The 23,300-nt window shown below is 38.8% G+C and overlaps 1 protein-coding gene across 14 annotated transcripts in view; it reads right to left on the bottom strand.

The window, feature by feature from the left end:
* Positions 1-23,300, bottom strand: part of LOC105488914 (zinc finger protein 385D) — a 988,258-nt gene that overhangs the window by 119,897 nt on the left and 845,061 nt on the right. For all 14 annotated transcript variants that reach the window (XM_071090832.1, XM_011753417.2, XM_011753418.2 and 11 more), the window contains one exon: positions 20,807-20,917. In XM_071090832.1, coding sequence (XP_070946933.1) covers positions 20,807-20,917 — 111 coding nt within the window. The remainder of the gene's footprint in view (positions 1-20,806; positions 20,918-23,300) is intronic.

The following is a 23,300-nucleotide window of genomic DNA, read 5'->3' as shown; positions in this document are numbered from 1 at the left end:
GATCTAATATTTTTTAAAGGGCAGATAAAATCTGTGGTACCTTTCAGTTCACGTGGCTTTAATCTTTGAGAAATAAAAACAGACTTGAAGACTATTAGTAAAATGCAGGTCAGATGTAAGGTTTGCTAAGTGACGTTAAACTGCTTGTTGGGTTTTGAGAACTATTTGCCTTGCCAGCTTCGCAATTGGTAAGGCCTGGGGACATATGGAACAACCACAGACTTGACTAAGAAGGCAAAACGTGGCTGCAGTTAGCACACAATTAAGGCAACTTACTGAGTTTTACCTTAAAGTTAAAAATTGCTAGGAGTTAATTGACATTACTAGAAATGAATTTGCATGCAAGGTGTGTAGGAACAGTCAAATGTGGTTTTTTTTAGTGAAACGTTATAAGAAGGCATGAAAATGTAAACTTTTGCCTAGGGTTAAAGGATTGTTTTGAGTTAAATCAGGAAAAAGCTGAAGGTTCAAAGAAGTGGTGGAAAAATTCTGGAAATTAATCTTGAAGAATAGGTTCTCTGTGAACATATTGACTAAATTCAAAAAAATGGTATGTGGTTTTTCTGCAAATTGAGCATTGACATAAAATCACAAGGTATTCTTAAAATGCTAATCTGCTCTTTGGCAAAATTTATAAAGATTTATAAAAGGTTTTTGCTGCTTTAAAATTTCTGAGTCATTTTGGCAAAATAAGTAACTTTCGGTAATCTGGAATTCTATTTCATAATATCAAGTGTTTTAAACCTCAAACATTTAGCAGCCTAACCAAAATCAAACTTCAGTTTCGAAATTGTCTTCCCTAGCACCTGGCTTTGTGAATACTTCAGAGGGCCCCTGAAGTGTCCAGAAAAGAGAGGTAAACAGGATTATTTGACATGTGCAGGTATATGCGACTGCCAAAATGATGTTCAGTCTTCCTTAGGTTATATCTTGGTGAATAATGCTAACATATGTTCCAAAATTGTATGGGATTTCTAAGATTCTAATGGCTAACTATATGCCATCAATCATAATTAAGATTGTTAAGTTATTGTAAACCACAGAGATAAACCAAACTTCTTTCCCTATTGCGTTGCTAACTGTAACAACCCTGGACATTTTGCTATTCAGACAATTGTTGTCTTGTTTTAATCCTTTTCAAAGGTGGTTTAAAGTGAGCTATAGAACTTTAACAGGTGCTCTCAGATACAGACTTCTGATAATGTTAGAGATTGTAACATTGGAATACAGGAAAATATACAAGACTCATGAAGAGCTGAAATTCTCGTGAATATCAAGCAAAACAAGAGTTTACTAAGTGGACTGAACTTAGAAAGCCGAAGCAACTTTTTTGACTTGTGTTCAGTAAAGAATGTCACTTTCTAACAGGTCTAGGAACTCCAGGTTTATCTTGGGACCTCAAGAGGAGAGGATCTCCCAACTCACAGGGTTTTGAGGATGCAAACCCATGGCTGGGCTGGCTTTAAAAGGTGTTATCTGAGATTCCTTGTGGAACAAACTTCCATAAAAAGCAAATCCAAAAGGCCTTTGTAGAAATAATTATTCTCGTTGTACTTTATGCAAATAAGCCAAGTCTATTTTGCAAACAACTGAGTCCTATCATTATATATATATATATATATATTTTTTTTTTTTTTACAAAAATGAGGACTGGAAAGAGAAATTATGTCCCAAAACTCATCAAACTTACAATACGTCTGTCATTAAATTTGAAACTCTTTAGTTGTTTTTAAGTTTTTGCCTACATTTTAGACTAACCCTGCTTGTTCCTGTGACCCTACCAGCAATCTCTGGCTGCAGCTCAGAAAGAACTAACAGGATGACTAATGTAGGAATCTGGATATTCTAGTTCTGAGCAATTATCCTGCAAATCCTATCCGGTGATGGAATAGTGTGCCCATCACCTGGAGGTTTCCTTTTGGGAAAGTAAGACCAAGGGAACTAACTAAAGCCAAGCACCATTCACCCAAATCCCAGCAAGCCTAACTATAGCTGCCAGTTAGCTGCATATGTCACAAGACATCCTTTCCTCTCCCTTGGAGAAGGACTCAGTGCCACAGTTTCACCTTAGATTTGGCTTATGATAAGAAGTCCATGCAACCTCTCTCAGACACATTTTTGTCCCAGACTCAATTCCAAGCTTTAGGTCAAAGCCTAGAAAAGAAAACTGGATCTAAGGGATCCAGAGGCAAACAGATTAAAAGGCACAGAGCAGGTGAGTGTGGCTGATTCCTACCCATTAAGCCAACCCCAAGCTTCCCGTTTCATGGATAAAGGCTACGTTAATATCCATGGCATAAATGAGGTCCAGGGAACTCCAAGGCTACTGACAGTAGGTGGGAAAGAGACATAGGTGAGAGTGGATAATTCCTGTTCTCTAGCCCCTTCCTGCTTCATGGGTTCAAGCCACTTTTGCAGTCACAGTGGTGCCTGCCAAAGTCGCCAGAACTGGTGGATGCAAGGGCAGAAGAGGGAAAGCGGACACTCTTCACTGTCTGGCTGCCATACTGTGGGTATCTGATAGGAAGAGAAGGGAACCAGGGACACGTGCTCCCCTCTAAATGGGTAGCCATTCATCTTTGACCTGTATCCCTTTAGAATGCATGCTGAAACCCTGGGACTCCTTTGAAAAAATGCCTTTTTATTCCTTTCTCCTTGGGTTCTCTTTTCACTGATAGGTAATTGTGTCTCCGTACTATGGGAGGCTCCCCTCAGATGCAGCCTCCAAACTGGAAGGAGTTAATGCCCCAAACCTTAAACTGGTTGGCTTAGGATTGAGCTCAGGAGAAGGGAACCCGGAAGCCCCACCTGCCAGCAAAAGCGTGAAGTTTTTTAACCAGTCGGGCGTTTGGTCTCCCTCTCCCTGTGCGAACTGGTAAAAGGTCTTGGAATTTTTTTACCTGTCCTTACCCCTCCCCTTGTTTCATTTAAATACATATTTTCTAATAACCCAGTTTGTGTGTTCTTGCCTTCAGGGCATCAAACTCCAGTTGTTCAACCAGAGCCTCTGACATTAGCCCCTTCTGCTGGGACCCCTTAGGCCTCTAGGGAAGCTCTGACTGCTGTTTCCCCAAAATAGCACCTCCTGTTAGCAGAAAGCAGTTAAGATTGGTCTTTGCTCTTACCCTTATTCTAAGGGCAGTTAAGATGTACTTTTTTTTTTGAGACTGAGTCTTGCTGTGTCTCCCAGGCTGGAGTGCAGTGGCATGATCTCAGCTCACTGCAACCCCTGCCTTCCAGGTTCAAGCAATTCTCCTACCTCAGCCTCCCGAGTAGCTGGGACTACAGGCGCCCGCGACCACGCCCGGCTAATTTTTGTATTTTTAGTAGAAACGGGGTTTCACCATGTTGGTCAGTCTGGTCTCCTGACCTCAGGTGATCTGCCCCCCTTGGCCTCCCAAAGTGCTGGGATTACAGGTGTGAGCCACTGCACCCGGCCACATTCTTTAGATGGGGGAATGAGACAGCCAGGTGGGAGGGGGTCCCTGGAGAAACTCCAACCAGCCTGTCCACTGAGGTGTAACCTCGGGAAGTTTGTAGTGAAACCTGTGTGAAACCTGGGATTGGAAGGGTGGCAGGAAGCGCTCTAACAGGGGACTCTGGCCTTGCAGAGTATCCCCATTTCTCTTTTCACCCCATAAAACCCTGCTTTACTCATCCTTTAAGCCATCTGGGAGCCTAAGTTTCGTGGCCGTGATATGGACAAGAACCCAGTCTTTAGCTGAACTAGGGAAATGTCCTGCAACACCACCACACCTGTACTGTTTCTACCTTAATTTCCTTGTCACAGCAATAAGGAAAAATGTTTCTGGTTTTGAGTGCTTCTTTCATTTATTCATGCAACACTGATATCTAAGATTTTTAGAGCCTTCCTAGCATTAATGGCTTCTTACCTCATTTTCTGGGAACCCATGGAAAACTTTTAGTTTGTTTAATTGGAAATATATCTCTTGCTTCACTACTGCATTTTATTCTCCTCATATTCTGTCCTTCCAGTTTTACCCATGCTTAATCGTCTTCTGAAATTCTTTGCATTTAATGAAATAGAGACTCAACACAGATTCTGTCCTGTTCCCTTCAATACTTACGGTACTAGTAAAGTCCTTTAAGTGGCTCTCAATTTTTAAATATGTTTCTATATCCCAGCAGTCCCTGAGCATGCTACTGATAGCCACCCTTGAATAACTTCTGTATTGTGTGCAGAACTTAAGTGACTGATGGTCTTAGTTGAAAACTCAGCTGATATCAAGGGAAGTCTCAAACTAAATTTCTCCTAGGGCATGTCCCCTGATATCATAAATAAAAAGCATTATGCTAGGGAACTTAGCCCTATTTCTTTTCCACCTAGTGTTTCAATAGCCTATTGCCCTTGAAAAAGTCAACTAAATATTTTGGTCTTTGGTTTCTCCACCTATACAATGTACAGATAGACATCTCTATGGTTTGTATGATTTTATATCGACTACAAAACAATTCTATGAGTGGTTCACAACACTCTATAGAAACGCAAATATCCCCTTGTTTACTGGAGGTTATGAATGTATCTACTGGTCACATTTAAAGTCAACTTTCCCTTTTTTAGATATTCCAGGTCAAATTTTCCATGTCTAAGAAAAGTTGATAGAAAAATTGATAATTACTTTGTAAAGAAACCCAGATAAATACAAACTTTTAATAAAGATTTCTCCTTTCTTAGTCTCTTCCTCATTTCATCCCCAGATGAAACTCTGGAGGATCAAAGCCTGATTCAGAGAGTCCTGAAATGACCTAATAGTTGGGGTTTTATTTTTAAAAGCCTGCCAAAGAAGCACGCTGCTTAAGTAGATTCCTGTGCTCTTGGCTGGCTCATTTTCTCTTGAAATCCCTAGCAGCTAAACCCAATATTTTTTGCTCTGTCCTTCTGTTCAGGTTTTGTTATCTGAGAATTCCTGACAGAGCTGGGGGTTCCACTCAAGAGGTAGGAACTAGCGAGGTTGTGAGATAAAATGTGTCCCAAATGTCAACTCAGAGTATAAGCCCTTCAAAAAAGAGCTCCCAGTCACTTGTTTCAAACACAGTGACAACCTATAGGCCATCACCACACTCTCCAGAGCCAGCTCTTCACACAGGGGTGACCTGACAGTCCAACTAAAACTCATCAGGTTCTCAGATGTGTCTCTTCTTTCACACAAGCCGAATGGCCCTGTCAAAGGACAGGTTTTGAAGAAGAAAAAGGACCCAGTGGGAAGGCCATGGTGCTCAGGCCAAAGCTCCAAATAACCCTGCGAGTCTTAGAGACTAATACGGGACACTCTCTTATGAAAGAGATGTTTCAAAGCTGCCTGAAAATTTAATTTATAAGTGTGTCCCTCAGAAGATCCTTTGGGATGCAGTGGCAACAACATACTTAAAGAGGTTGATAGCTTTTAATAGATGCAGTTTTGACAGGGACAATTTGTCCCTGCATTTTTTAAAAGGTGAAGATTCACCAAGAGTGAATGCCTCATATCTTAACAGAAATAATAAATACAAACACATTAATCAGAGTAGATCCTTTTAAATATTATTTTTTTTTTTTGAGACGGAGTCTTGCTCTGTCGCCCAGGCTGGAGTGCAGTGGCCGGATCTCAGCTCACTGCAAGCTCCGCCTCCCGGGTTTACACCATTCTCCTGCCTCAGCCTCCTGAGTAGCTGCGACTACAGGCGCCCGCCACCTCGCCCGGCTAGTTTTTTGTATTTTTTTAGTAGAGACGGGGTTTCACCATGTTCACCAGGATGGTCTCGATTTACTGACCTCGTGATCCGCCCGTCTCAGCCTCCCGAAGTGCTGGGATTACAGGCTTGAGCCACTGCGCCTGGCCCTTTTAAATATTTTTTAAAAAAATAGCAATATTTTCAAACTTTGATATTTCTTAAGAATTTAACCTTCAAAGTTAAAACATAACTGCATAATTTTTTCTACAAAATAAAAGTGATCTTTCAGTTTCATTCATTGCAGAGTATATAATTCAGTTTCAGTGTGTCATATGAAGTCTTACATCACTATGAGATATGACTGGTCATTTCACATTAGGTGATTGTAGAATCTGTAAGTTCAACGAAGAGCCAAAGAAACATGACCAACTAAGAAAAGGCAGCACTAGACATCAGGTTGTCTAATTAGTGATGCAATGATTTTCCCAAAGTTTCATTCTGTTTTCCCGGAAGTGGCTTTCAGGTTTTTGAATAAATGTACATCCCACATGCATAGATTTTTATTAACCTTTCTTTTAGGATATGCAATAACATCCTCAGTCTAAATGTGAGAATGATAATATCTAGGTATTCTCATGGGCATGTTTTTAGGACATCTTTAGAAAATTGCAACTGAGGCCCTCAAAATGGAATTTATAATTTGAGAGAGCTGAATCCTACCCACCAGACCACTAGGGACCATCAAAATGTATAATTTGAGACAAAATATGCAGCTTAAAAACATAATAGATGAAATAATTTTCTTTTCCTTTATAAAATTCAAGCATGCTTGTAAGGAAAATTTGGAACATAAAGAAGTAAAAGAATAGTTGACCCCAATACAACCATTATTAGTTTTTGTTTTTCACCCAGCTAAATAGCATGTCCTTTAAACATCAATCCTGTGAATAATACTGATAAGTATTAAGATATATTAAGACATGATTTTAAGAAATTTTAATAATCTAATTTGGTCACTGGAAGCCTAAGTTGGTCACTAGGTAGGAAAAAATACTCCTGTCAGCAACATCATTATATTGACACACTGGTAATGGACGTTAAGACTAAGAGATATGAATTAAATTCAGACATACAGCTTAGTTTTACTACATTTTTATGTTCTAAAATACGGAAAAATAATCTCTATCTTTTTTTCTTCCCTCCCCCCCCCCCACAGAGTCTCGCTCTGTTGCCTAGGCTGGAGTGCAGTGGTGTAATCTTGGCTCACTGCAACCTCCCCCTCCCAGGTTCAAGTGATTCTCCTGCCTCAGCCTCCTTAGTAGCTAGGATTACAGGTGTGTGCCACCATGCCCAGCTAATTTTTGCATTTTTAATAGAGACGGAGTTTCACCATGTTGGTTAGGGTGGTCTCGAATTCCTGACCTCCTGATCTGCCTGCCTCAGCCTCCCAAAGTGCTGGGCTTACAGGTGTGAGCCACCACGCTCAGCTGATCTCTATTTTATAATGCCATTAGAAAATATGTCAATCTATTGGTAATGATCCCGAGGATTCCCTTTTGGAGGGATATCAGGCCTCCAAGCAATGTTATGCTCTCATGAGGTTCCTTCCCTTCTGATTTATCAAACAGTTCCCCAACATAATGAATGCTTGACAGTCCTGAATCATTAAGGACATGTTGTTACTGTATTATAGTTCAATAATACGAATTTCTGTTTACACTTCTGTTATGTTTATGCTTGAATTGTTGCGTGTGTCTAAATATGAGTAATACCATTTAAGAGGACTCATGAGTTCTTATGAGTGAGATCTAGCTCCTGAATGGCTTTCCATAGCAGCTGTAACTCCTTCCAGTTAGTTCCATAAGGAAAGAAACCTTCAGGTCTTCTCTTTAGTGCAGCCTGACTAAGCAGGAAACATATAGATCTCCCTACATGCCATTGTTGTAACAACCATTGAAACTTCAGAATGGACTTGCTGCCCTCCCTTGACCACATGAGGCACAGACAGCAGAGACATGAACATTGTCCTTAGCCAGCTAATGACCAAATGGCCTTGTACAAATCAATACTCTCTACATCTCAGCTTTTGCATGTGAAATTAGGAGTATGTGTCTTCTACCTCGAAAGTATTATGAAATTCTATTGTTAAGAAGTTAACTGTAATAACACTTAGATACTACAATCTTGTATATCCTTAGTGTGGGATTTGAGATCTTATTTCCCATTCTGTAGTGAATCATTGAGTATCCATTCTCTACTTCACTTAATAAGCTTACATCTTGTTGGCCCTGCTGTACTCTTTCAAAGGCACATTACTAATTTGCCTAGGTCACATGGTAATTTATGCTTATTTTAAGATGCTGATAAAATAATTGGACAAATTACAACCCTTCAGTCTTTAATTGGAAGGTTTCGGCATAACCCCATGTATGTTTCATATGAATATCGAGATTTGTCAGGAAAAAACCACCATGAAAAGGTAATCTGATTAAAAATGCAAGCAATATAATTTATGACATTTAAAAGTTATCTGCAGGGCCAAAATTAAGAACCATAAAGGAAACAGATACGGCAAAATACCAAATGACAGAGTTTATGATAGGAAGGGTTAAAAAAATAAATACAAGTTTAGAGGGAAAGGAAATTGAATTTTCATGATACAAAGATGAAAAGAACTACAAGCTATTATTTTCATTGGAGGGGGAAGAAGCTTTGAAATGTAAAAAGGTTCATAAGGCAAAACTTTCCTATGTGATAGAGGATTCAACCAAGCATACAACTGAATTACAATGTTATTTTTCTAGAAAGAATCTAGGTTTAAAAATGGAAATAGAAAGGTAAATTCCAGATTTACCTGGAAAGAACAAAAGGGCTGTTGCATTGGGCTTAGAAAGCCTTTTCTTGAGTTTAAAGAACTCATGATCTAATAGGTAGGTATATTTTGATTTTGGTTATTTAAATAGAGATAATTTTCTTATATATGGATCAATTGGCAAATCCAATCAGTCTTGGCATTCAGTGTCTAAATATTTTATAAAATTGGTACTTATGGCTGGTCAATAAGTAAACAAATTTAACATTTCCAGTACATGAGTTTCTTTTATTGACATATCATACAAAGACATTTCTGAAATTTCTAACAGAGTTTCTACTCTTGTATTGCAATTCTGCAATGATTAACTTTGGTTTGTAAAACATAATTTAAAGGTTGGTATGTCATTTATAAACTCAACATTAAATCTTCCTATTGAAAAATAAAACTACAATGTTTAAAATTTGCACTGAATCGTGACTGATATTCAAAGCTCAAAACAATAGAAAGTGTAAGGGCAGTTAATTCATATGTGTCTAGCTTATACAGACCAAAGAAACTGCAATGAGTTATTATCCAATACGATCATGCAGTTCAGTTCAAACCTAAGTCAAACATTCAAATAAAATGCGATATCTGTGGTAGACAGAATAATGGCTTCTCAGTGCTGTTTAAATCGTAATCACAGGAAAATATGAATATGTTACATTACATGACAAAGGGGGATTAGGTTAGCCAGTGAAAATAAAGTTGTTAATCAGCTGACTTTAAAATAAGAAAATTATCCTGAATTACCCAGGTGGACCCTTTGTGATCACAGGGGTCTGTGAATGTGGAAGAGGGAGGCAGAAGAGTGAGACAGTGATTACAGGTGAGAGAAACTGAGCTGGCCCTTGCTGTTTTTGAAGATGAAATGGGGTTACAAGCCAAGACATACAGGCAGCCTCTAGAAGCTGAAAAAGGCAAGAAACTGGATTCTCCCCTGGAACCTGCAGAAAGAACATAACCTTGCAGACACCCTGACTTTCTCCTAGTGAGACCCATTTCAGACTTCTCACCTTCAGAACTGTAAAATAATAGACATATCTCAGAAATACTGCAGTTCAGTTCCAGATGACCCCAGTGAAGCAAATATCACAATAATGTGAGTCATGTGAATTTTCTCATTTTGCAATGCATTTAAGTTGTTTATACCATACCGTATTAACTGTGCAATAACATTGTCTAAAAATACAATGTACATACTTTAATTTTAAAATATGCTATTGCTGAAAAATGCTAACAACATGAACCTTCAGCAAGACATGTTTTTGCTGGTGGAAGGTATTGCCTCAGTGTAATAGCTATTGGCTGATTGTCGTGGTGGTTTCAGGTTGAGGTAGCTGTGGTAATTTCTTAAAATAGACAACAATGAACTTTGTTGCATCTAGAACTCTTTTCACAAAATATTTCTCTGTAGCATAAAACGCTGTTTGATAGCATTTTATCCACACTAGTACTTCTTTCAAAATTGGAGTCAGTACTCCCAAAGCCTGACACTGCTCTGTCAATCAGGTTTATATAATATTCTAAATTCTTCGTTGTCATTTCAACAATGTTCACAGCATCTTCATCAGCAGTAGGTTCCATCTCAAGAAACGACTTCCTTAGCTCGTTCAAAAGAAGCATCTCCATCCATGAAAGGAGGAGGTTATGAGATTGCATCAATTCAATAACATCTTCAGACTCTACTTTTAATTATACTTCTCTTGCTGTTTCCACAATATCTACAGTTATTTCTTTCACTGGAGTTTTGAAACCCTCAAAGTCATCCATGAAGGTTGGAATAAACTTCTTATAAATTCCTGTTAATGTGGATATTTTGCCTTCCTCCCATGAATTACAAATGTTCTTAATGGCATCTAGAATGGTGAATTTTTTCCAGAAAGTTTTCAATTGATTTGGGCAACATCCTTCAGAGGAATAACTAACTATGGCAGCTATAGCCTTAAAAATATATTTCTTAAATAAGAGTGGGAAGTCAGAATTACTTCTTTATCCATGGGCTGCACAGTGAATGTAGTGTTAGCAGGCATAAAAACAACATTAATCTTCTTGAACATCTCCATCAGAGCTCTCAGGTGATGAGGTACATTGTCAATGAACAGTAATATTTTGAAAGAAATCTTTTTTTCTGAGCAATAAATCTCGAGAGTGGGCTTAAAATATTCAGTAAACCACGATGTAAACAGATGTACTGTCATCCAGTCTTTGTTGTTGCATTTGTAGCGCACAGGCAGAGTTGATTTAGTGAAATTCTTAAGGGCCCTAGGAGTTTTGTAATAGTCAGCACTGGCTTCAATTTAGACACTAACTTCATTAGCTCCTAACAAGAGACTAAGCCTGTCCTTTGAAGCTTTAAAGCCAGGCATTGACTTCTCTCTCTCTAGCTAGGAAAGTCCTAGATAGCATAATCTTCCAATAGAATGCTCTTTGGTTTATGCTTAAAATCTGTTGTGTAGTATAGCCACCTTTATCAATGGCCTTAACTAGATCTTCTGGATCACTTGCTGCAGCTCGTACATCAGCACTTGGAACTTCACCGTGCATGTTTATGTTGTGGAGACGACTTCTTTCTTTGAACCTCGTGAACCAACCACTCCCAGCTTCAGACATTTTTTCTCACCTCTGTTAGCCTTCATAGATTTGAAGAGTTAGGGCCTTCCTCTGGATTAGGCTCTGATTTAAGGAAATGGTATGGCTGGTTTGATTTTCTATCAAGACCACTAGCACTTTCTCCATATCAAACATAAGGCTCTTTTACTTTCATATCATTCATGTGTTTACTAGAGTAGCCCATCTAATTACCTTCAAGAACTTTCATTTTACAGTCACAACTTAGCTAACCATTTGGCACAAGAGGCCTAGCTTTCAGCCTAACTCTTCTTTTGACATGCGTACCTTACTAAGCTTAATCATTTCTGGCTTTTGACGTGATGAAAAGATGTGTGACTCTTTCTTTCCCTTAAATACATACAGGCCTTTTTTTTTTTTTTTTTTTAAATATATATACTTTTAAGTTCTGGGGTACATGTGCAAAATGCAGGTTTGTTACATAGGTATACACGTGCTATGGTGGTTTGCTGCACCCATCAACCTGTCATCTACGTTAGGTATTTCTCCTAATGCTATCCCTCCCCTAGCCCCCTGACCCTCCAACAGGCCCTGGTGTGTGATGTTCCCTTCCTTGTGTCCATGTGTTCTCATTGTTCAACTCCCACTTATGAGTGAGAACATGTGGTGTTTGGTTTTCTGTTCTTGTGATATTTTGAGAATTATGGTTTCCAGCTTCATCCATGTCCCTGCAAAGGACATGAACTTATCCTTTTTTATGGCTACATAGTATTCCATGGTATATATGTGCATTTTCTTTATCCAGTCTATCATTGATGGGCATTTGGGTTGGTTCCAAGTCTTTGTTATTGTGAATAGTGCTACAATAAACATACATGTGCATGTATCTTTATAGTAGAAGGATTTATAATCCTTTGGGTATATACCCAGTAATGGGATTGCCGGGTCATATGGTATTTCTGGTTCTAGATCCTTGATGAATCGCCACACTATGTTCTACAATGGTTGAACTAATTTACACTCCGACCAACAGTGTAAAAGCATTCCTATTTCTTCACATCCTCTCCAGCATCTGCCGTTTCCTGACTTTTTAATGATTGCCATTCTAACTGGTTTGAGATGATATCTCATTGTGTTTTTGATTTGCATTTCTCTAATGACCAGTGGTGATGAGCTTTTTTTCGTATGTTTTTTGGCTGCATAAATGTCTTTTAAGAAGTTCATATCCTTTGTCCACTTTTTGGTGTTTTTTTTTTTTTTTTTTTTTTTTTTAATTTAAGTTCCTTGCAGATTCTGGATATTAGCCCTTTGTCAGATGGATGGATTGCACAAATTTTCTTCCATTCTGTAGATTGCCTGTTCATTCTGATGATAGTTTCTTTTGCTGTGCAGAAGCTCTTTAGTTTAATTAGATCCCATTTGTCAATTTCAGCTTTTGTGGCCATTGCTTTTGGTGTTTTTGTCGTTAAGTCTTTGCCCTTGCCTATGTCATGAATGGTATTGCCTAGGTTTTCTTCTGGGTTTTTATGGTTTTAGGTCTTACATTTAAGTCTTTAATCCATCATGAGTTAATTTTTGTATAAGGTGTAAGGAAGGGGTCCAGTTTGTTTTCTGCATATGGCTAGTCAGTTTTCCCAACACCGTTTATTAAATAGGGAATCCTGTCCCCATTGCTTATTTTTGTCAGGTTTGTCAATGATCAGATGGTTGTAGATGTGTGGTGTTATTTCTGAGGCATCTGTTCTATTCCATTGATCTATGTATTTGTTTTGGTACGAATACCATGTTGTTTTGGTTACTGTATTCTTGTGTATAGTTAGAAGTCAGGTAGTGTGATAACCTCCAGCTTTGCTCTGTTTGCTTAGGATTGTCTTGGCTAATTCTGTGAAGAAAGTCAATGGTGGCTTGATGGTGATAGCAATGAATCTTACCAATTCTTTGGGCAGTATGGCCATTTTCACGATATTGAGTCTTCCTATCCGTGAGCATGGAATGTTTCTCCATTTGTGTCCTCTTATTTCCTTGAGCAGTGGTTTGTAATTCTCCTTGAAAAGGTCCTTTACATCCCATGTAAGTTGTATTCCTAGGTATTTAATTCTCTTTGTAGCAATTGTGAATGGGAGTTCACTCAGGATTTGGCTGTTCGTCTATTATTGGTGTATAGGAATCCTTGTGATTTTGGCACACTGATTTTGTCTCCTGAGACTTTGCTGAAGTTTTTATCAGCGTAAAGAGATTTTGGACTGAGACAATTGGGTTTTCTAAATGTGCAATTATGACATCTGCAAACAGACAATTTGACTTCTTCTTTTCCTAGTTGAATACCCTTTATTTCTTTCTCTTGCCTGATTGCCCTGGCCAGAACTTCCAATACTATGTTGAATAGCAGTGGTGCGAGAGGGCATTCTTCTCTTGTGCCAGTTTTCAAAGGGAATGCTTCCAGTTTTTGCCCATTCAGTATGATATTGGCTGTGGGTTTGTCATAAATAGCTCTTATTATTTTGAGATACGTTCCATCAATACCTAATTTATTGAGAGTTTTTAGCATGAAGGGTTTTTGAATTTTGTTGAAGGCATTTTCTCCATCTATTGAGATAATCATGTGGTTTTTGTCATTGGTTGTGTTTATGTGATGGATTATGTATATTGATTTGCGTATGTTGAACCAGCCTTGCATCCCAGGGATGAAGTCGACTTGATCATGGTGGATAAGCTTTTTGATGTGCTGCTGGATTCGGTTTGCCAGTATTTTATTGAGGATTTTCACATTGATGTTCATCAGGGATATAGGCCTAAAATTTTATTTTTTGTTGTGTGTCTGCCAGGTTTTGGTATCAGGATGATGCTGGCCTCATAAAATGAGTTAGGGAGGAGTCTCTCTTTTTCTATTGTTTGGAATAGTTGGAGAAGGAGCTCCTCCTTGTACCTCTGCTAGAATTCAGCTGTGAATCCTTCTGGTTCTGGAATTTTTTTGGTTGGTAGGCTATTAATTACTGCCTCAATTTCAGAACTTGTTATTGGGATTTGACTTCTTCCTGGTTTAGACTTGGGAGGGTGTATGGTTCCAGGAATTTATCCGTTTCTTCTAGATTTTCTAGTTTATTTGCATAGAGGTATTTATAGTATTTTCTGATGGTAGTTTGTATTTCTGTGGGATCAGTGGCGATACCTCTTTATCATTTTTTTATTGCGTCTATTTGATTCTTCTGTCTTTTCTTTTTTATTAGTCTTGCTAGCGGTCTATCTATTTTGTTGATCTTTTCAAAAAACCAGCTCCTGGATTCATTGAATTTTTTGAAGGGTTTTTCACATCTATATCTCCTTCAGTTCTGCTCTGATCTTAGTTATTTCTTGGCTTCTGCTGGCTTTTGAATTTGTTTGCTCTTGCTTCTCTAGTTCTTTTAATTGTGATGTTAGGGTGTTCAATTTTAGATCTTTCTTGCTTTCTCTCGTGGGCATCTAGTGCTATAAATTTCCCTCTACACACTGCTTTAAATGTGTCCCAGAGATTCTGGTACATTGTGTCTTTGTTCTCATTGGTTTCAAAGAACTTATTTATTTCTGCCTTTATTTCATTATTCACCCAGTAGTCATTCAGGAGCAGGTTGATCAGTTTCCAGGTAGTTGTGAAGTTTTGAGTCAGTTTTTTAATCCTGAGTTCTAGTTTGATTGCACTGTGATCTGAGAGACTGTTTGTTATGATTTCCTTTCTTTTGCATTTGCTGAGGGGTGTTTTACTTACAATTATGTGGTCAGTTTTAGAATAAGAGCAATGAGATGCTGAGAAGAATGTATATTCTATTGATTTGGGGTGGAGAGTTCTGTATATGTCTGTTAGGGCCAGAGCTGAGTTCTGAATATCTTTGTTAATTTTCTGTCTCGTTGATCTGTCTAATATTGACAGTGGAGTGTTAAAGTCTTCTATTATTGTGTGGGAATCTAAGTCTCTTTGTAGGTCTCTAAGAACTTGGTTTATGAATCTGGGTGCTCCTGTATTGGGTGCATATACATTTAGGATAGGTAGCCCTTCTCGTTGCATTGATCCCTTTGCCATTATGTAATGTCCTTATTTGTTGTGTTTGATCTTTGTTGGTTTAAAGTCTGTTTTATCAGAGACTAGGACTGCAACAACCCCTGCTGCTTTTTTTTTTTTTTTTTTTTTTTTTTGCTTTTCATTTGCTTGGTAAATATTCCTCCATCCCTTTACTTTGAACCTGTGTGTGTTTGCACATGAGAGTCTCCTGAATACAGCACACTGATGGGTCTTAACTCTTTATCCAATTTGCCAGTCTGTGTCTTTTAATTTGGGCATCTAGCCCTTTTACATTTAAGGTTAATATTGTTATGTGTGAATTTGAGCCTGTCATTATGATGCTAGTTGGTTATTTCGTCTGTTAGTTGATGCAGTTTCTTCATAGTGTCGATGGTGTTTACAATTTGGTATATTGCTACAGTGGCTGGTACCAGTTTTACCTTTCCATATTTAGTGTTTTCTTCAGGAGTTCTTGTAAGGCAGGCCTGGTGGTGACAGAAGCTTTCAGCATTTACTTGTCTGTAAAGGATTTTATTTCTCCTTCGCTTATGAAGCTTAGTTTGCCTGGATACGAAATTCTGGGTTGAACATTCTATTCTTTAAGAATGTTGAATATTGGCCCCCACTCTCCTGACTTGTAGTTTCTGCAGAGAGATCCATGGTTAGTGTGAGGGACTTCCCTTTGTGGGTAACCCGACCTTCCTCTCTGACTGCCTTTAACATTATTTCCTTCATTTCAACCTTGGTGAATCCGATGATTATGTGTTTTGGGGTTGCTCTTCTCAAGGAGTATCTTTTATGGTGTTCTATTTCCTGAATTTTAGTGTTGGCCTGTCTTGCTAGGTTGTGGAAGTTCTCTTGGATAATATCCTAAAGTTTTCCAACTTAGTTCCATTCCCCCTGTCACTTAGAGGTACACCAATCAAATGTAGATTTGGTCTTTTCACATATTCCCGTATTTCTTGCAGGCTTTGTTTCTTTTCATTCTTTTTTCTCTAATCTTGTCTTCATACTTTATTTCATTAAGTTGATCTTCAATCTCTGATATCCTTTCTTTCACTTGATCGATTCGGCTATTGATACTTGTGTATGCTTCACGAAGTTCTCGCGCTGTGTTTTTCAGCTCCATCAGGTCATTTATGTTCTCTAAACTGGTTATTCTAGTTAGCAATTCATCTAACCTTTTTTCGAGGTTTTTAGCTTCCTTGTATTGGGTTAGAATGTGTTTCTTTGGCTCAGAGGAGTTTGTTATTACCCACCTTCTGAAGCCTACTTCTGTCAGTTCATCAAACTCATTCCCCGTCCTGTTTTGTTTTCTTGCTGGGAAGGAGTTGTGATCCTTTGGAGAAGAGGTTCTGGTTTTTGGAATTTTCAGCCTTTTTGCTCTGGTTTCTCTCTATCTTCATTCATCTACCTTTGGTTTTTGATGTAGGTGACCTTCGTATGGGGTCTCTGAGTGGATATCCTTTTTGTTGATGTCGATGATATTCCTTTCCGTTAGTTTGCGTTAGTTTCCGTTAGATGCGATGATATCCCTCTGCCGCACGTCTGCTGGAGTTTGCTGGAGGTCCACTCCAGACCCTGTTTTCCTGGGTATTACCAGCAGAGGCTGCAGAATGGCAAAGATTGCTGCCTGTTCCTTCCTCTGGAAGCTTCATCCCAGAGGGGCACCCGCCAGATGCCAGTGAGAGCTCTCCTGTATGAGGTGTCTGTCGGCCCCTACTGGGAGGTGTCTCCCAATCAGGAGACACCGGGTTCAGGGACCCACTTGAGGAGGCAGTCTGACCCTTAGCAGAGCTCGAACACTGTGCTGGGAGATCTGCTGCTCTCTTCAGAGTCGTCAGGCAGGGAAACGTTTACATCTGCTGAAGCCGCGCCCACAGCCACCCCTTGCCCCAGGTGCTCTGTCCCAGGGAGTTGGGGGTTTTATCTATAAACCCCTAACTGGGGCTGCTGCCCTTTTTTTCGGAGATACCCTGCCCAGTGAGGAGGAATCCAGAGAGGCAGTCTGGCCACAGAGGCTTTGCTGAGCTTCAGTGGGCTCTGCCCAGTTCGGTCTTCCTGGCGGCTTTGTTTACACTGTGAGGGTATACCGCCTACTCAAGCTTCAGCAGTGGTGGACACCTGTCCCACCACCAACCTGGAGCATTCAAGGTCAACCTCAGACTGCTGTGCCGGTAGCCCAAATTTCAAGCCAGTGGATTTTAGCTTGCTGGGCTCTGTGGGGGTGGGACCCCTGAGCCAGACCACTTGGCTCCTGGCTTCAACCCCCTTTCCAGGGGAGTGAATGATTCTGTCCCGCTGGCATTCCAGGAGCCACTGGGATATGGAAAAAACAAACAAACAAAAAACTCCTGTAGCTAGTCTGGTGTCTGCCCAAATGGCTGCCCAGTTTTGGGCTGGAAACCTAGGGCCCTGGTGGCGTAGGCACCGTAGGGAATATCCTGGTCTGCGGGTTGCAAAGACCATGGGAAAAGCACAGTATCTGGGCCAGAGTGCACAATTCCTCATGGCACAGTCCCTCACAGCTTCCCTTGGCTAGGAGAGGGAGCTCCCCAACCCCTTGCGCTTCCTAGGGAGGCGACACCCCACCCTGCTTCTGCTTGCCCTCCATGGGCTGCACCCACTGTTCAACCAGTTCCAATGAGATGAACCGGGTACCTCAGTTGGAAATGCAGAAATCACCTGCCTTCTGCGTGATCTCACTGGGAGCTGCAGACTGGAGTTGTTTCGATTCGGCCGTCTTGCCAGCAACCGGCCATTGTAGGGTTTTAAATTGGCCTAATTTCAATGTTGTGTTTCAGGAAATAGGAAGGTCCAAAGAGAGGGTGGGAGATTGGAGAATGTCCAGATGGTGGAGCAATCAGAACACACACAGCATTTATTAATTTACCATCTTATGTGGGTGAAATTCACGGTGTCCCCAAACGATCACAGTAGTAACATCAAAGGTCACAGATCACCATAACAGATATAGTAAAAATAGAAAAGTTTGAAATACTGAAAGAAAAACCAAAATGTGATGCAGAGACACAAAGTGAGCTGAGATACGCCTGCAATTTGTGTTGTTTCAGGCCACTGAGTTTGTGGTAATTTATTTTAGCAGCAATAGAAGACTAATACAGTAATCATCTGGTAAATGGTCAAGCCTGCAACTGTTTAATTATGACCCAAAGTGATTAGTCCGTATCTCCAAATACCTTGGCCATGTTCCTTTTACAACATGCCAGACAGACCTGAAAGCAAAGTTGTTAGAATGAGAAATCAGTTGTCCCTAATAAATACATATTGATGCCCATTCTACTTTGAAACTTCAGTAACAAAATAAATTGCTACTCTCTCAGCAAGGAAATTAAATAAGATTACATTTTTGAAAAGTACATTCATATTCCATGTGTTGTGTCATATCAATTTACATTATTAACAATTATATATAAAAATGTATATGTTTTCTAAAGCATATCTGACAATATTTCTAAAGTGTCCAATCATGAATTTGACATCAATCTACAGAATTAGAAACACTCCAAAAATAGAACCATTGTCTGGAAATGGTAAGCGACTCATCACTGGGAATAATCAAGCAAAAGACCTTGCCTGGATATAAGAGATGAAATTCTTGCACTTAGTAGGAGATTGGGTTCAATGACCTTGAAATTTCTTTCTAATTCCTAGTTTAACAGAAGTGTTCTTAATAAAGAGAATATTGACAGTGAAATCATAGGCAGGAGGAGATATTTTAAGTAGTCTCATTAAATATAAGAAGCTGACAACATGGCTCCTGGGAGACTTATAAGTCACTATCTGATCAGTTTCAAAGTGAAATATAAATACAATTTAGGAAAAGAACTAAAAAGCCACTTAAAATAATAATTATAAAACTATATAATTGTTTGCTGAGTATTTAAAAATGATCAAAGTTGAAGCTATTTAGTTTAGAACTCTTATGTATTAAGAGGACTTTTTTACAACAGCTTGAAGATATTATGTTACAATCATCACTTGAGAATATTTTATTGTTAATAAATTAAGCAAGTCTATGGTAAATTTCTATAACTCGAATCAAGGTACTCAGCATTAAAAAACACAAAAATCCCTTCACATAAAATGTTATATGTTTGGGTATATTCTTTTTGGTTTTTGGCAGCAAATACCACTTAAGTGCTGCTATGGTCTGATTATTTGTATACCTGGAAAATTCTTACATTGAGATTCTAACCCCCAAGCTGATGGTAGTAAGCAGCAGGTGGAACCTTTTGGGATATGATTAAGTCATGAGGGCAGAGCCCTTAAGAATGAGATTGGTGCCCTTATAAAATAGCTTCAAGGGAGCTCCTTTATCCCTTCCACCATGTGAAAATACAGTGAAAATGTGTCATCTGGGAACCAGAAAGCAGGCCCTTACCAGACAGTGAATTTGTCAGCACCTTGATCTTGGACTTCTCAGCCTCCGGAACTGTGAGAAATAAATTTCTGTTGTTTATAATCTACTCAGTTTATGGTATTTTGCTTTAGCTGGCCAAATGGACTAAAGTGTTATGCAGGCAATCCACTCTTCTCTTTAAGTTAATGGATATTATAAAATTACCTGATTATTGCATTAGTAAGTATGAGTTCTTAAGACAAAAGCAAAATAAAATGAAATGTTCTCCTCAAAGAAGAATAAACTATTTTGTTTATGCCTCATCTATTTCCTATACTCGATTATCTTGCATCCTGTCTTCATCAGCAGAGCATCTAAGAGATCTACTTGACTGGGGAGGTTAAATACTGGAAGGCTTAACATTCTCCAGAATTCAGATCTGTTTGGTCATCTCCACACAGTGTATCAACTTAGGACAAGAAAATGGTACCTCGATAGGATGGAGCCTGTTTGCCTAGAGTGTGAATGCTGTCCAATTCCTATTCCTTCTAAACCAATGTTGCCTTTCTCTTCTGCAACTCTCAGGATTAACTCTATATCAAAGCAGGTTTAGCGGGGAAGAGAAGACATATATTTGACCACAGATCACAATTAGTATCACTGTGATGGATCCAGAGTCCACCCTGGTCCTTAGAAATGGTAGAAAAGGTGTGAGTAACTCCCTAAATAACTTGTGAAGCACCAGTCAGGTCCACAAATGTTTCCCTCCTACATGTTCTCCACTGAAGAGTCTTTGGAGGCTTGAGTTGTTCTAGGACTGTAGGACCCCCTGTTAAAATACCAGTACTCCTAGGACAACTTGAGTGCTCTAGCACAAATATAATTGAGGACATAGCAGTAATATGGAATCTGAGGCCTCCATTCCAGGCAAAAAGTTTATAAACTCAAAATCTTGATCTTAAAATATGATTTGGTACCTATCTTATTTCAGAGTGTAACCCATTAAAAGTTCCACTTGTTCCCAAAGCCAAAGTTTTACCTACATGTAGCATTCCCAAAAGACTAAAAAAAAAAAATTAAACTGTAAGTGTATAAGCTTGTTTATGTGTGATTTTTCTGTAGTAAACAACCAAACATAATAAATTCCAAAATTAAAGCACATGAGTTAAAATGTTATCTTTGAATTTTTGACATATTTTTGACATGCTCAGTTACTGGAGAAAATGTCTAAGAAATCTTTTCTCCTGCAAGATTAGAAAATGTGTGTGTGTGGTTTTTGTTTGTTTTAGTGAATACTAAATGATAAACTTACATCAGAATTAAATCTCAACTGGCAAATGTTGCATGATATGATTTGCTTTCTTCGATGGGGAAGAGGAACCCCGAATGTATGGTTTATTACAGCTTTCTGAATCGGGTCCATCTGTAATGAGAAAAAAGAAATACAACAAATAGAAATAAAGCTTGTCAGTTCCATTGGAATTTTGCCTATTTCATTAAAGAACCAATCTGTACAGCTTCAATCTACTGCTCACATTATAAAGAACCTTTTTATTCTAAGAAACAACATTTTTACTTTCTTGGAAAATAGATAACGTTAAGCCTAAAGCTCAGTATGATAAGGAAATGATAAATGTACCCATTAGAGTCTGCATGCTAACTGTTTTTGTCATTTAAAAGCAACAATTGTCTCAGTTTAATAACCCTTAAATATAATTAAAGATTTATCAAAATTCAAGTTATTGCTAATGCCAGCAATCTAACACAGAAGTATGTCTATACCATTGCCCAAAAATGGACTTCAAAATAGACTGGTCAGCTGGGAAGCCATGAAAATAAATTATACACCATTATCCAACATCAACCTTATGCTATGTTTGGTATCTTTTAGACTCTAAGAATATAATATGCAAATCCTGCTTTCCAATAATTGAAACATGGAGACATTAAGTCATTCAGCAATCACTTGTTGAGCACCTAGTATAGAATGTTAACCTATGGGGGGTGCCAGAGATTTGGGGCCAGATATCAGTTATCTCCCTCCATTCTGTTTCCAGGACAGGACAAACAACAAAAACATGTCAGCAATCCAGCTCTGATAAAGTTTAATGTCCCTTCACCAGGGCTTTTTCCTGTGGTTGTTCTGGCTGGAGTGCAGTGGCGAGGTCATAGCTCACTGCGGCCTCAAACTTTTGGGTTCAAGCAGTCCTCCCACTTCAGCCTCCCAAGTAGTTGGGAGTACAGGCTTGAACCACCACACCCAGCCCTTGATCTTAATTCTTTCATGTAACTTCTTTCACTGTCCTTGTCTATTAAAGTTGTGATGAAGCTTAAATGTGATAATTCATGAATTTACTTAGGATAGTCAGTCTGGGCACATTAAGTAGATGCTGGCTATTATATGTTCTGTGTTGTAGCACATGTGAAGATCAAGGTTAATATCAGCCTCAAACTCTATAGTCAGTTGGCACATTTCCCATTTTTTTCCCATGATGAGATACAAAGTACTTACAAGAGTCTTCATAATAGATTGAGATAGATCAGAAGTTTGATACACTCAAAAGTGCTCAGAATGTGTCAGAAATGACTCTCTAATATTCAGCTTCTGTGACACATTATTGTTCATTAATTCCCCTAAACAAGTCATTTATCAATTTCATCTCCTTTTGTGTTTCTCAAATCACTGGAATCAGTCAATTCACAGGCTCTCTCCACTGGAAGGAAGGAGAAAGTTTCTGACTCCTTTGTATTCACAACCCCTCTTATGTTGTCTAGGTATTCTTAACATGAGGTTCTGAATAATAACAATAGGAACAACAATAAAAATAGTAGCAGTTAGCATTTATTATAATGCTTTCCATAGGCTAATCATTGGACTAGCTGATTTACATATTACATGGTTACAATGATAAAGGAGAAGAACTCATGAGTGTAATCATTTTTCTTTTCCACCTTCCCTTTACATTTATTATTTGACATTAACCGTTGCCCAAATTCTGGATGAAGCTCAGTCTACCCTCATTTTTCTGGTCACTTTTAGGTATTCACAAATTATAGGCCGGTCACGGTAGCTCATGCCTGTAATCCCAGCACTTTGGGAGGCCAAGGCAGGCAGATCACTTGAGGTCAGGAGTTCGAGACCAGCCTGGCCAACATGGTAAAACTTTGTGTCTACTAAAAAATACAAGAAAATTAGCCAGGCATGGTGGCAGGTGCCTGTAATCCCAGCTGTTTGGGAGGCTGAGGCAGGAGAATCGCTTGAATCCAGATTGCAGTGAGCTGAGATCATGCCACTCCATTTCAGCCTGGGTGACGGAGTGAGACTCTGTCTCAAAAAAACAAATTATAGGATCACCTCTCTCCTTTACTAGTGAATTCTATAATATTTTCTTTTTATCTGATTTTATTTAGGTATTGTATAATTTACGTACAATAGAAGTCACTAGTATTAAGTGTACAAATGAAATGTGACAAGCGCATAGAGTGAGGATAATTATCACACAGACCTTTTCCACTATCTGGACAAGTTCCCTCTTACCCCTATGTGGTCATTCTCTGCCTCCTACTCCCAGATCCTGAAACTACTGGCCTGCTTTCTGTCTATGTATTTTTCCATTTCTGTCTCTCTATTTTGCCATTTCATATAAATGGTATCATACAGTATGTGGTCGTTTGTGTTTGGAAACTATTGTTTAATACAGTGGTGCTTAGATTCATCCATGTTGTTACATGTATTAGTAGCTTGTTCCTTTTTATTGCTCAGTAGTATTCCTTTGTTAGGATGCATTACATGTATTTATCCATTT

Source organism: Macaca nemestrina, chromosome 2, assembly GCF_043159975.1.
Source record: "Macaca nemestrina isolate mMacNem1 chromosome 2, mMacNem.hap1, whole genome shotgun sequence".
Taxonomy (NCBI): Eukaryota; Metazoa; Chordata; class Mammalia; order Primates; family Cercopithecidae; genus Macaca; species Macaca nemestrina.
Note: the sequence above shows the minus strand (reverse complement) of the source record. Positions and strands in the feature narration are given on the sequence as shown.